At 43.1% G+C, this 15548-nt stretch overlaps 1 protein-coding gene across 3 annotated transcripts in view; it reads left to right on the forward strand.

Annotated features, from left to right (window-relative positions):
* NCOA2 (nuclear receptor coactivator 2) overlaps window positions 1-15548 on the forward strand; it is a 271625-nt gene that overhangs the window by 205886 nt on the left and 50191 nt on the right. For all 3 annotated transcript variants that reach the window (XM_082674475.1, XM_082674477.1, XM_082674476.1), the window contains exons 5-9: window positions 4613-4716; window positions 8768-8945; window positions 11531-11719; window positions 14073-14174; window positions 14465-14608. In XM_082674475.1, the coding sequence (XP_082530601.1) occupies window positions 4613-4716; window positions 8768-8945; window positions 11531-11719; window positions 14073-14174; window positions 14465-14608 (717 nt within the window). The remainder of the gene's footprint in view (window positions 1-4612; window positions 4717-8767; window positions 8946-11530; window positions 11720-14072; window positions 14175-14464; window positions 14609-15548) is intronic.

The following is a 15548-nucleotide window of genomic DNA, read 5'->3' on the forward strand; positions in this document are numbered from 1 at the left end:
TCTCAGCCCACGAGGATCCGTCACTCCCTCTGCACCACAGACATGAGTGAGACACACAGCAGGACATCCAGACACGTGGACAGTGTACCTGGGCGATTTCCCCATGCCAGCCCCGCATTCTCTGTGACTGCTCGTTAGCTGCCGCTTTTCTCCTTTGGAAGATTTTTCAGTTGAATGTTATAAAGAGGAAAAAAGGACATGTTTTATTATTACAGTTTTTCAGGATGATAATTATTTTTGTCCAGGCTTTACAGTAGAGCCCAAACACATGTTTTATCCCCTCTAAGTCATCTCTTACATTAAATTTTAGGCCCTTGCCCTAAATTATACCTGATCTGTAGATTCCTAAAGATGAAAGAAAATGCTATGCAGATACAATCTCATTCTTCATATTTTCTTTTTCTTTTTCTTTCTTTTGGCCGCGCCACGCAGCATGCGGAACTTCCCCGCCCAGGGATCAAACCCACACCCCCTGCATTGGGAGCGCGGAGTCCTAACCACTGGGCCACCAGGGAAGTCCCTCATTCTTACTTTCCGATAAAAGTCAAAAATTCAGTGCCTGAACACATCGCTAGAATATTTAGAATACCCTGACCTGAAAGTTTATCAGTGTTTAGGAACCTGCATGATGGAGTTTTCCAAGTTTGAATCTTTTTAATTCCACAAAATATTAATTAATGAATTCAGGAAACTTTGGGGTCTTCAGAATGATGATCAGATCCTCAAACTGCCAACATCTCACAAAGTATATTGATTGTCTTTTAAAGACTTGGGAAATATAAATACGACACAAGAATGTAATGTATAGCTCAAGGAGTATGGCCAATATTTTATAATAACTTTAAGTGGAGTGTAATCTATAAAATTATTGAATCACTGTTGTACACCTGAAAGTGATGTAATATTGTAAATCAACTATACTTTAATTTTTTTTAAGAAAGGACTCAGAAATGGGTTATACAAACATTGTTATTTTGTATTTATTTTGCCATAAAATGAGGCATTAATATAGATGCCACAGAAAACCATAATTTATTACTATTGTGATATCAGAATCTCATATGACAAATAGCCTAATGTTTTCCGGTGATCAGTGATAGGTATGGGGCTGCCTTTGTGATTAGCTTTTGCCTCCTATCTCACTCTGCCTCACCTTAATCTAAATTAAGTCCGTTCTTTTTTAAAAATTTTATTTATTTTTGGCCGCATTGGGTCTTTGTTGCTGCGTGCGGACTTTCTGTAGTTGCAGCGAGTGGAGGCTACTCTTCGTTGCGGTGCGCGGGCTTCTCATTGCAGTGGCTTGTCTTTGTTGCGGAGCATGGGCTCTAGGCACGCAGGCTTCAGTAGTTGTGGCTCACGGGCTCTAGAGTGCAGGCTCAGTAGTTGTGGCGCACGGGCTTAGTTGCTCCGCGGCATGTGGGATCTTCCCGGACCAGGGCTCGAACCCGTGTCCCCTGCATTGGCAGGCGGATCCTTAAACACTGTGCCACCAGGGAAGTCCCAGTCCTTTCTTTAAGAAGAATAACACCACCTGTTGTAACAGTGGAAGGATTGGAAGGACCTGGGAGCCTGCGAGAATATGAGATGCCTTGAAAGTTAATGACTGAGGCAAGACAAGATGATTCATCATTTAAGCCCAGTTCTCCTCAGGAGACCCTTTCCCCATATTGCTGACCCCTGCACCTGGAAGGCCAGTGGGCCTGAAGGGGAAAATCAGTTCCTTTCCCCACCACCATCGATTCTAGTTGCCCCTGCATTCCCGGGGGTCAGTGCCAGCAGTGGGTCTGGTCTCATCAGTCAGCAACCAGATATTCAGTGAAAACCTACCGTGACGTAGGGATGGTGCTGGCCACTGAGGATACACCAAGGCTACTCCTGGTGGGGATAGTGTACTATTTCCTGGGCTGGGGTTCTCACTGCAGGAGGGGAGGAGAAATGATACCTTCCAAGAAGATGTAGCAGAATCTTGTGCGAAGAAGGCCTTTCAATCTGCAGCTCTGATAGACCTTCCCTGGGGAGGTCTTCTCAGGCACACCACCCCGCTTTGAGGGTCACTGCTGCCACCGAAGATGCTGATGGGAGCACGATGCCCCTGTGAATGGTTGGGAGGCCAACGAAAGGCTGAGAATTACTCAGACTGCAGGGTGTTAGCACACGGTTCCTACACCCCGAATGCCACAACACCGCAAAGAGTAAATAAATGAGAATGCAGTAGGACCGTGTACATTTATAATATCTGTTACATGGGTATTAAGATTCAGTATTAAGGAAACTCAGGGATCCTTAGGCCTGAAGCCTGCCCAGACCCCCGACAGTGCAGGGCTGTTAAACTAGAGGAAGAGTAGATGAAGCAGCAGCCGATGGTGCCAGTCCTGTCCCCGGACTCGTGTGGGCAAGTGAGCAGACACTGAAATCTACAGCCTTACAGAGTGACTAGCAGCAGCGGGGGTCGGGCCGTGGGAGTCTGCCCCACGTGCGTTTACTTGATGGTGAGAAAGATTCTGGGAAGATGGGGCGGGGGGAGAGGATGGGGAGAACATGTGCAGTAATTGTCTGAAGAACCTGAGGTGCTGCCTGCCTCAGTTAAGACTGGCTGAGGAACTGGGCTGAGACCAAGCCAGCAGATAAGGTAAGGGACCTACAGTCAAGAGCTAGGGAGGGCAGCAAGGAAAGAAATGAAGTGAGGCCTAACAGATCCTCGCGTGCCGAGTTATAAAGGCTATCAGACGAGTTATATCTCTATTTATAGCTGGTCACAATTCTTCAGATCTAAGCAGGTGAATCAGGAACGTCGCAGAGTCATTGAGAAAACAGATACTCTCTGCTTCTAAATTCTGCATTTGGAACTAAGTAAGGGAGAGCTAATAAATGACATATATACAGTGTTTATACTATGCATAAAATAGATAGCTAATGAGAATGTACTGCATAGCGCAGGGAACTCTACTCAGTGCTCTGTGGTGACCTAAAAGGGAAGGAAATCCAAAAAAGAGGGGATATATGTATACTTACAGCGGATTCACTTTGCTGTACAGCAGAAACTAACACAACATTGTAAAGCAACTATACTCCAATTTAAAAAAAAAACAGACAGATAGGGGGACTTCCCCGGTGGTCCAGCAGTTAAGACTTCGCGCTCCCAATGCAGGGGGCCCAGGTTCGATCCCTGGTCAGGGAACTAGATCCCGCATGCCACAACGAAGAACCCGCATGCCGCAGCTAAGACCTAGAGCAGCTAAATAAATAAATAAAAATTTTTTTTAAATAAAAATGAATTTTAAAAATTAAAAAAAGATTTTTTTAAAAAGACAGCTATGCTAGTAGTAAGTTACATCTGTAAACTCCTTTCTGGTTTTTAAAGTATGTTTTACACATCATCCCATTTACTCCTGTCACAGGCCGTGATGCGAGAAGGCAGGTACTAAGGCCTTAAAAAGTTGAAATGACGTGCTCTGACTTGTACTAAGTGGCTGAGCTTAGACTTGAACTACACAGGCCTTCTTCCCTTTTCCACTGATAAATATGCATGTGGACGTTTCCCATCAGAGAGCGGCAAGATTTGGAGGGCCTATGTAATTCCTAACTACTTTCTAGGTTCCCAGGTACAGATTAAACGTTACAGGTTTTCAAAATACTGTGTAAAATCTTCTGTTATGAAAAAAAAGGAAGCCAAGTCTACCAAGTTCATGAAAGCAAGTTGACTCTGAGTACTAAATTGATTTACAGTTTTCTTTACTTGCATTTAATTACAATGATAACATGCAGTGTAAACAAGGATATAATTTATTCAGGACAAATAACTGACACATTGTTTTGTGTCATTTCCTAGCAAGTTGTTGGGATGTATCTGTTGTGCCTTAAACTTTCCTTGGTGTTCTTGAAATAACCCGTTTGCATATATATATTGATGACTGTGCATCTGTTTCCTCCGTGAGACTTTTCCATGATGGAGTGTCTTCCCAGGCCTCGTGGGGAGACATTTTAGTCCACACCTCTGGACTAGGTAGAAGGGCATCCGTTGAAATTCTCCGAGTGCTTGATAGGGTGCCGCTCTCTCTGCCTTACCTCGTCAAGCACCTTCCACCAGACAGGGGCCAGTCTTTCTGCTTACTTTAAATGTGAAGGCGACAAGAGGTGGGACAGTACAAGAGCCAGGGGAGTGTCACATGGGAAGAACCACAGTGGTCAGGACGCGTTTTTATTCCTTCTTCAAATGCATCTTTGATTTCTTTCCCGAAGCCTGAACAACAGGCCCCGGGTCATCCCAGCTCGGGGAATCTCTGCAGGCGGCACTAATTGTGCTGCAGTATAGCGCAGTTTTGCAATCTAGAAAAAAAAATGCTTGTCAGGGACTGGCATGAAACCCCTAAACTCATTTTATCGGCAGCATGAAAGGGGCTGAGCCACAGGTTCTGGAGGGGAAAAGTTAATGTTCCGGCTCCGGCTTCCAGCAGTTTCTCCTGTGCAGTGGTGGTGGGGATGTACTCTAACTTTTTTATAGCTGGCTCTGATCCCACTGGAGATTTTTGAAATCATTACAATAAAAATGTTTCTGTGTCACTCTGTCCTTGAAATAGCACTGCCGTTGAATTCACACTTGTGTTTGTTGCAGAGAAAGCAGCAGCCGCCAACATAGATGAAGTGCAGAAGTCAGACGTGTCATCTACCGGGCAGGGTGTCATCGACAAGGATGCACTAGGGCCTATGATGCTTGAGGTAGTGCACCCTCATTTTGGTTCTGTATTTTACAATGTTGTTTATCCATTATCCCATTTAATTTTCAAGTGAATGTAATTTAAGGAGAATCCACACTTAATTTTCACTCTTAAAGTTGAAGTACTGCTGACCTCTTGAGCTTACTATTAATACTATGTATCTAGATTTTACTCCAAATTCCAGCTTATATATGTTTCAAATTGATAAAACAGAATTAAATCAAGTGGATTAGAATACAAATTTGACCAACTTTAACTGTCAGGTGAGCATTCATTTTGGAAAACCGCGTTCACAAGTCCTGTTAAATTCTGTGATATTGTTGTGGTTTGAAACGTTCCCAGAATTCTTAGATTTTCATATATGCATGTACATATGCCTATATATACAGGTTAAAGTTTGAGGACCAAAAGGAGGTTTACTCGGGACTTCCCCGGCAGTCCACTGGTTAAGACTCTGTGCTTCCACTGCAGGGGGCACAGGTTCCATCCCTGGTCAGGGAACTAAGGTCCCGCGTGCCCCATGGTGCAGCCAAAGATTTTTTTAAAAAGGAAGTTTACGCTTTTTATTTATGTTACTTCAACTAGTTTATTGATTTCATAAAGACGAAAATTGAAGGAATAGGCAGAACTCGTAAGTGTAATGGTTTGTCGTAACTGCCTTTTCTTTATCAACTTTAGGAAGTTTTATGACCGGACTACTATCTAGAATTTGTAAAGTCCCGCTTTCTTATTTTACTAACCGGTACAGTATTAAACACCAAGTCCTTTGCTGTACCTCTTCCAGAATTAAAATTTAAGATGTAGGCTACGGTAAGATCAGGGAAAAAATGTCAGTGAATATATAACAAGAAGCAGAGGAGCCCTGAGACATAAATTATGTCAGTTCTCAGGATAATTTACTGTGCTGATGATATGATGAGATTGAAAATTACCACATGGCCAGAAGCTCTGCAGCATTGCCACTGTAGAAGCACTTAACTTGCAGCAGCTGCACGTATATAAGAAATTAGGATTTTTAAAGCAGAGATAACCAATAATTGCCCCTTTTTTTTCGGTTGGTGCATAAGATGATTTTTATTTTTAGAAAATCTAATTCTGTGAAAATCTACCATATAATCGGAGGAGGGTGGGGGGACACAGAAGAAATGTAATGTTTGTCTGACCCGGTCTTTATATTTAGAAATGACAGAATTCATTCCTTGGGTCGGACCTTGCCGGCCAAAAGACTTTAAGTGACCCCACATTGGCCCTGCGTATATCTCTTCTATCACTGGCTTGAAAACATTTAACAACAATTTTTAGAGAAAAAGCAAAAACACACTTAACCTGATTTTCCAGAATTCACAAGGCAGTGGAAGGCCAGAGAGTGCTACTTCCCACTTGGTTCTTAGAAGCAGATGAGAAAACTCTTAACTAGGTGGACTGTTTATTTAGAATTAGATGAAGGAACTAGAAACAAAATTCATTTGGAAATGATGGTAATCTAAATTTCTACCATTAGGAAATGCCCATATATCTGTGCTTATTCCTTATATGGGGGAAAATTAAAGTAGGGTGGAAACTCTTGGGAAGATTTTTGAGGCTTCTAAAAAGAAATGCTTGCAGTAACTACAAGGCTATGACTCAAGCCTTCTGAGAGTAAGTTCACTAATTGCAGAAATCAGATTGCTAGATATCAGTGGACCTTATCTCGTAAGATCAAATAAATCCACATTTTCACTGTTTCAAAATAGTCTTCTGAGAATTCAGTGCATTGAGCAAGCACCTGTTCAGCAGGACTTCAGTGCTAAGTGTGTGAGAGGTAACACTTTGAATCTAGAGACTTAAGGTTTGAATTTGCATCTTTATCCCTGTTTGCATGTAATAATCTAAACGGAGAAAACTTGTTCTCGTTGAGCCGTTCTAGGCATAGATGCACACTCATGCTTACATCATGGCATAGTGGTTGCTAGGCAACAAAACCAAATGTCAGCTTTTTTCATCAGAGCATATCATAGTGAGCTTTAAAAAAACAAACAGTTTTATAAGATGAAAGAATTTCATCTTTCGGTTATATTATGCCACAGTCAGTCTTTTCAGCATGGTACAAAGCAGCAGGAAACTACATGCACTTCCAAAAGTGAACAGTAGGTAATATAATTATGACAATCCCTGTTGAATGTGTATTTAAACAGTGAGTTTAAAAGTCCATTTGGTATATAACTAATCAACTGACTTCCTGTCCTACACACACACACGCGCGCACACACACACACACACACACCGGTTCATACACACACTCACACACGCACACACACACACAAGGTTTCCAACAGTTGATGCCAACCTATCGTGGAAGGCTGTTTACACATAGTCTTGCTTTGCCCTGCATATTGTTTATACCATTGGGAAAACCTGACTGAACATTTAAGAAAAACTTAAAACCAAATGGTGTTTTTTTTAAATATATATTTTTAAGAGCTTTTCATTGGTGCCTTATGGTCAGTTCTAATTTGAGAGAGCGCTTAGTTTTGTCATGAAAATAGAATTAAAGATGGAATATATTCAAAGAAAGCTCACAAAATAGGAACCTGCTAAATAATAACTTAAGGAAAAAACAAACTAGAGGAAAAGTAAACGCTTTATGTCCCGTTCATACACTTCATTATACTGGTGTGCCCATGTAACATTCGTATGAAAATAGTAGTAAATACACAGCATGAAGAAACTGGCATGCACTGTGTGGTCCACGTGGTCCTGGTCCAAGCACTGCCTGATCAGCAACAAGCCTCTTCTGGTCCTGATCACTCCCCTGATCCATGAAACAGCTCTGACAAGTGAGGATCAAAAAGAAAAAGGCGGAGGAACCAAGAGAAACTCACTGAGCTCCTGGCCTTTGCATCACCCAGGCGACCATGATAGGAAGATGGGCTGGGTAAATACTGGAGAACACTGTGCTGAGTGGTAGTTGAAAGCATGGGCTTTGGAGTCACATCCACCTGGATTTGCAACCCAGCTGACTAGTTGCAAGAGCTTGGGCGAATCCCTTAACCTCTTTGAGTCTCAGTTTTTTTCCTCCTCTGTGAATTGGAAAAGGGAAAACATTCCTTCCAGAATTGTAAATATTAAAGCGACACTGTGTGTTTAAGGCTCAGTAAACGCGTCTGTATCTATTATTATCCTCTTTATTTCCTGAAATGATCCTAGGTCCTTCACCTCCTTCCCTAATCTGTTTTGGAATGACAGCAAAGTGAGCTATGCACCCATCACAGGAAAAGTGCTACTGCTATCTGGGTGATTTAGGAGCCTGCATCTTGACAACTTGGAGAACAAGTAATAGAGCCAGGCGTGATTAGTTAACTTTCCAGTCCTCACTGTTAGAAACCTAAACCTCAAGGCCCTGTGTAGTCTCAGGGCAGTGCCGGCTGTATCTCAGCCTGAGGTCCCCGGGAAGACTAGTTTGTCACATCAGACACACACCTCCCAGACCCTTTCCCCATTTACACCAAACAATAAAGGATTGGCGTTCCTTAAAAGGTCTCAGATCACCTTCGATTCTTTTCGCTTAAGCCTTGGAAGCTTTAAAGGTAGTAAAATTTTGATTTTTTTCCTTGGCGTTTATCCTTAAACTGAGGGAAAATTATCAATGACCTCTCCTTCCCATTGTATTCCATGAGGAACTGTACAAAAAAATGAGTCCTTATTGGATCACTAGCAGAAAAGTAGTTCTCGGCCCTACGGAGTCCATCAGTCTCATTTGGAAAATGCAGATAAATGCCTGTATACTTTTACGTGGCAGTAGTTATTTCCTGATTAATTAACAAAGTGAGTGTTTGTCATTTAGTTTGTGACAAGAAACCCTGATGCAGGCTCTCTCCCACTTACTAAGATGGACTCATTTCAGCAAGAGAAAATGTGTTAGTTGTTTCTGAATGATAGGAGTGGAGCAAGAGAGATCACTCTTCTCCCCACACGTGAATTATGTCTCCCTTAAAGGGGCCACTCCCTTCCTAGCAGTCGGATGTGATTTTATGCTGCCTCCTTTCTAACACAATTTGTGCCTCTTCCCTTAGGCCCTTGATGGGTTCTTCTTTGTAGTGAACCTGGAAGGCAACGTTGTGTTTGTTTCAGAGAATGTGACACAGTACCTAAGGTATAACCAGGAAGAGCTGATGAACAAAAGCGTATATAGCATCCTGCATGTTGGGGACCACACTGAATTCGTCAAAAACCTGCTGCCAAAGTCCATAGGTAAATGAGTGTCTTCTGGGTCTCTCCTCAGCCCCTGCCCACATGCACAGTGTCTTGGCTAGAGGGCAGAAAACAGAACTGTATTCTGTCCGCTGGGGATAAGAGTAACTGGGTAATTTTTTAGAGATGCTTGTGTTAACTGTGTAAGCTTCGAGGTCAGGCAGAAAAGGACATCTGTAGATACTGGTCTTGAATGAATGATCGTTTTGACCCTATATTTCAAGTAAGTAAAAATAATGCGGATGGAGAGTAGGCACATGGCAACTGTTTTCATGGGATTTATTTGGTTGTTTTTTAAGAAGCTGCCGATCGCCTCCCGCCCAATCCAGTGCCCGTAGGCTCTGCTTTGTCCTTTTCTTCCGTGACAACCTAAGACGCAGAAGGTCACGAGGAGCTTGAGATTCAGTTTATTTTGAGTCCTGCTGGTGAAGGGTATGATGTGGGTGTATACGACGTTCTAAAAATAAAATGCTGAGGAACAAGTGGCGTGTGGAGGTTCGAATGCTCCCAGCCTGGGAGCCCGAAATGGGCTCTGGGGCTTCACAGACTCCCCAGTGGCTCTGCGGGTGGCAAGGCACCCCCTCGCACCGCCCCTCCACACCGCTCCCTGCTTCCCCTTCCTGTCTTCCTCATCTCGACCTGGAGATGCTATCCGAGAGTGTCCGTGATTCCGAAGGGCCGTACTTTAAAGCAGGTGATTCACAGCACAGGCCCCCCTCCGTGGCTGCTCTGGGGCATCGCTGTTCCCACTTACTAGGTGGCTCTTTTTCTGTATTCTCACTTAAGCTGATGATGCTGAGAACGTCTCCATGGGTAAAAAGAAGTGCCTATTTTAGTAGAGAATAAGGTCAAGTCCTGAGTTAGCAAGTATTTCTGTTCCTTTTCTTAAAACTGTTTATGCTAGCTGGTCTCACGGTTACCACGGTAAATAGGAAAAGGTCCTTTCACATTTCATTGTGGCTAGCTTTTCTTTAATAGCACAACCCTTTGTTCAAAGTGACTGCAACAGTAATACGAAGTCTATGACTACTCGTGTGAGGTCCTTCCATTATATTCTCTAGTAAACGAACAAGAAAATGGGATGTCTTATTTCAAGTAACTAGTATTTTCAAATCTCTTCAGTAATTTTATGACTTCCTCAGAAGACCTACACTTATTAGTTCAGTATTATTAATTCACTTGTCTAAAGAGCTCTTTGCCTTACTTTATATTGTACTTTTTTATACTTTCAAATTACGTATTAACCTGAGTTAATAAGAACTTTTTTCTTTGATTACTCTATGTGGTCTTCATTATGTAAATAAGCTTTTAAGAATGCTCATGGTAAAATACACTTCTCAAATGTCTGTATAAAGCTAGCTATGGTTCCTCCTTGTAAAACAGTCTCCTGTAGTTCACTTGATATTTCCTTTTTCTCTCTAGGGTTTGTTTCCTTCTTTCTGCCTCTACAGCCCAGTGCTTGTGGGGTTAGCATTGTGTTCACCTAGGTGTCCTTTTAAGCGTTTTCTAACTAGTGACTTTTTGAGAGTGCATTTGCTTGTCTTATGACTGGCCCTTTTTTCTGATCCCCCTCTTTCATCGTCCTGCTGGTCCTAATATCTTTTATTTTTATTTTTATTTTTTTTCTAATATCTTTTAGGTAAAACACAAGCGACAGTAAAGAAAAGGGCACCAAAGTGAGAAGTAGGGTCGGTTCTGACTCCAGCTCTTCTAGAAGCTGAATATTTCTTTGCACATCAGTTTTCTCGCCTGTAGATGAGGAAGCTGATCTGGTGATCTGTAAACACCCTTAAATTCTCAAAATCAGTCATTATTTTATTTCTCTCTTTGATTTCTCTAATGCATCTCCCCCCCCCCCAAAAAAGAGGGCTTTCTTCTCTTTCATCTTTTTCTTGAATTAATATATATGTTTCTAAGTATTGATACTAAAATAGAAGACATGTGAAGTAGTATTTCATTGAAAAGAAATAAATGACATTAGCAGTGTATCCTCAAGATCATCTCTGTCTTATGAAGAAATATGCATGAAGCAAAAAAAAAAAAAACTACAGCCAAGTTACAGAATATACAGTAAAATTTCAGTGAAGTTTTAGGAAAGAAAGGTCAGTAAGAAGAGGCAGTGTGGGATGCCTAGAGCAGTTGGTTAAGTACCTAAAGGATCTCAGCCTTAGAGCAGGAGTACATGTGGATGGGAGACATAGAGGCAGCCTGACCTTTTAGACAGGGTAGCAGGTGCAAAGATATCCACGTGGGACTGGGTATGGAAGGTGATGGCAGGGAGGCTTGTGCTGGGCAACATGAAAGATCTGGTTAGATGGGTAAGAGGGGGCTGGTCAGTAATCAGGGCCTGCACTTGAAGGGGAAGAGTCATGGTGAAGAGTAAGAAGTGTGTAAAAGACATTTGAAATTCCCAAGAATTAACCCAATAATTTTTCCCCTTTAGATTTTGAAATTACTTAGAAAAGTATAAGCACTATATGAAAGTAAGATAACCATATGTTTCCTACATCGTTCTGATAATTAGGCAGAAGCCAGTCTGACGCTAGTTTCTTTACACTGTCGGGTTGCTTTTGCCTTTTGCTCAGTGAACGGGGGAGCTTGGTCTGGCGAACCTCCCAGGCGGAACAGCCATACTTTCAATTGTCGGATGCTGGTAAAACCTTTACCTGATTCAGAAGAGGAAGGTCATGAAAACCAGGAAGCACATCAGAAATATGAAACTATGCAGTGCTTTGCTGTCTCTCAACCAAAGTCCATCAAAGAAGAAGGAGAAGGTAGGGGCCACATCTCTGGGATATGTTACATCATGTATTCCTGTGCTACTTCTTTCACACTTAATAATCTGAAATTAGAGGCCACACAAAGAAAAATGTAGAGGCAGTTTCTTTGTTCTTTTCACCTACTTAATAATTGAATTTATCACAAAAATTGTGAACTCTTTAAAACAGCACGATCCAGTAGAATTTGCTGTGATGATGGCAGTGTTACGTGTCTTCAGTGTCCAACACAGCCGCCACTAGTTACATGTGGCTACTGAGCATTTGAAATATCAATAATGCAGTTGGGGACCAAATTGTCTATTTTATTAAGTTTTCATTTAAGTAGCCCCATGTGGCCAGTAGCTACCCTGCTGGCGCACGTCCACTAGTGTTGAACCTCTCGGGGATCCTAGGCCCCTCTGAATGTCTACAGCAAGCTCCGAGCCACGCCCTAGAAAAACACACATGGTACAAATAACATCTTTCGTATACTTCCAAGGGGTGAATGGATTTCATATGGTTTGTCTACGGACGCTGCGTCCAGGGTAGGAGAGGATGGAGACGGGAGTGGGGATTGGGAGAAGGGTTCCAAACTGTAAGCTCATAGGCTCTTCCCTTTCAAGAGATGCTGGTGTAGTGTCCACCTGCTACGCCCTCCGAGCAAGCCACTCCACACCGCCGAGTGTCACTGTCTGTGACATGGGACAATGCTGAAGAGCGCGTTCTGCGTGTGTAGCAGAAGGGGAAGAGCCGAGAACCATCAGTCAGTGGCAACACTGTGGGCTTTGTAATCAGGCAGGCCAGGCCCTAAATCAGCCGCTTGCCAGCTCTGACTCTGGGCAGCCTTCTCGACCTCTGAACATCCGTGTACTCCCTTAACCAGTGAAGTCAACAATTCCAGTATCACAGCGTAATAAGGCTTAAGTGAACATGCCTGAACCATGGTTGGCATTCAATACTAGATATTTAATCCTCTTTTAAAAAAATATGTAAGTAATTTTTAATTTAAATGTTATTGGAAAGGAAGTTAATAGAGCTGTCACAGATGATATATAGTTTTCAAAATGAAATTTTTACATAGATATGGAATGTCAAGCGATTTTATTCTCCTGTATGCAACAGAGTACGTGTTGCTAACACATCCATCTGTGATAATATTCTAAAGCCGTATTCTGCAGCTGAGCTGACTTACGATTTTGTGCTATATATTTATTTAAACATCTCCGTACATTTAAAATCTGATTCCAAATGTTTCCACAGTGTAGCGTAAGAGTAGGGTTTCTGAGGCATGGTGCGCTCACGTTCAAATCCTGGCTTCCCCAAAGTTTTGTGTGATGTTGGGCAAGTTACTGAAACTCCGTGCTTTGGATTCTCCTCTGTTAAATGGAGATAATGCTAGTACCTGCCTCATAGAGTTGTTAAGAGGATTAACTGAATCAGGAGCCTGTAAAGCAGCTGGAAGGGTGTCTGTCTCATAGTAAGTGCTCAAAAATTCAGCTTTTATTAATGTTGAGGACAAGGATTACATTTATTTTTGTGATACTCACTATTACTGGATATATTTAAAGAACTTCTTTCCCGAATTTAAAGGTGAACAATCATAAATCAGCGGCATAAGATATGAAGAGACTTTTTAAATCGACCTTTTCCCCAGCATGTTTGAAGTTGAAAGGGCTTGCAGTGTGCTCTGCATGTTACAAGATAAAACACATCCTCCCTGTTCTCCAGAAGTGAACACAGATACATAAAACAGTTGAAGTGGGGTAAGGAATAAATGCTTAGAGCTGTGTGAGAACCTAGCCATGGCCCAGGCTCTGAACTTGGCACACACTGCATTTTCTAGGATTTGTTCTCCGAATCTGAGTCTAGACACTGTTTGTATACTTCATTTTAAATTGCGTATTGCCACTGTAGGAGCGTTGACATGGTTGGGTAGCAGGTATATCTAGTTTTCCTGTGTCTTGGTGAACCTAGAGCTCGAGGAGCAGGCCCTTGACAGAGTATCAGCATTTAGTTTTCATCATTTGTGTGCTTGCCTTATGCATTCAGCTGGCTGCTACTATCAGCCAGTTAGTAAGAAAGGCTTCCACTCTTTTCCACCGCTGGGGACATGGTTGCAGGTGGTGGACTCTAGTGTGGTGGATGTGCTTTTATCACGTGTGTCGTGTGGCTTCAGCAGTTTATCCTCAGCTCCCCGAGCTCATCCGCCCCCGGCTGCTTCCCACTTCAGGGGAGGAGCGGAGGTACATAGTGTTTCGTCGCTCTCTCCCTTATTGATCTACGAGGTTGTGCTGTCAGAAATGCATTTGATCTTGTCTGAAACACTAAAAAAGCCTGATACGATAACCATCAATGTATGTGATTGAAGATTTGCAGTCCTGCCTGATTTGTGTGGCCAGAAGAGTCCCCATGAAGGAGAGACCAGTTCTTCCCTCATCAGAAAGTTTCACTACTCGCCAAGATCTCCAAGGTAAATTCTCTTGCCAGAGAAATCCTAGAATACCTCCATGTTCGTAAATGCAAGGAATGGGTCTAGAAAATGATGAAGAAGCTGGTAGTAGTGGCTGCTGCTGGGGCAGAAGCGTGGAGGAGCTGGAGACGGGGGCGGGGTGGGGGACACTTCTTTTCACTGTCTACCCTTTTGGTCCGTGCACTTGTGCTAGCTATTCCAAATAAACAAATTTTTACCTTTTTAAGATGTACTTATTTCTGTAAAGAATAGATCAGTGCGTAGGAATAATGCTTGCTGTTATTTACTAGGCAAGATCACGTCCCTGGACACCAGCACCATGCGGGCAGCCATGAAGCCGGGCTGGGAGGACCTGGTGAGGAGGTGCATCCAGAAGTTCCACGCGCAGCACGAAGGGGAGTCTGTGTCTTATGCCAAGAGGCATCACCATGAAGGTAACCGTCTCTACGCGGTACTCTTCTTGAAGTTCATCTTGCTAAATTACTGCTTTTTTATGAGAGCTCTCTTGGAAACAGTGATTCCTGAATCCACCTCCGGGGACCTGGATCTGGTGACTCTTTGGGTTCATACGTACTTGGCATCGTCTTGCCCAGAATTGTCGCCATCTGAAGGGAAATTGAATAGGAGAACCTGTAAGGCTAAGAGTGTGATGAAGGAAATCGAACTGGGCATGATAATCTCACAAAGACAGATGAAAGGAAAGGGAAAGAGATCATTGTCTCTGATGCTATGGCTTCTAGATGTGTAAAACAACGTACTGAGGTCCCCTGTAATAGCAAAAGAAATACCATCTGAATCGTAAGGACACTGTGGAAATAAGAATGAAAGGAAATTTGCAGGAGCAGGTGAATTCCTGTTAGAGGCGCTAGTGGGATGCCAAGCCCTCCTTCCAGATGACGACCACTGAAGACCGCCCAGATGTTTCTCGAAAGAGATGAAGTGACTTGTCTGAGGTCGCACAGTTAGTTAATAGGACACCTGGAACTGAACCCAAGACTCAGCCCTCCTTGAGCACCTGCCCTTTGCCTGGTGTTGCCCCTCTTTCTGTGAGCCCCTTGATCGCCACAGCCCACCTAGGAAGTGGGCGTTTGACTCTTGTGCTGTCAGTGGGGAGCTGACACAGGTGACATGGCCTCGGAAGCCTTCGGTTAGAAAGTGTCAGCTCCTGGGACTTCCCTGGTGGCACAGTGGTTAAGACTCTACGCTCCCAATGCAGGGGGCCCGGGTTCGATCCCTGGTCAGGGAACTAGATCCCACATGCATGCCGCAACTAAGAGTTTGCATGCCACAACTAAGGAGCCCGTGTGCTGCAACTAAGGAGCCCATGGGCCGCAACTAAGCAGCCCACCTGCCACAACTAAGACCCAGTGCAAC

This window comes from Grampus griseus, assembly GCF_964374135.1.
Source record: "Grampus griseus genome assembly, chromosome: 17".
Lineage (NCBI taxonomy): Eukaryota > Metazoa > Chordata > Mammalia > Artiodactyla > Delphinidae > Grampus > Grampus griseus.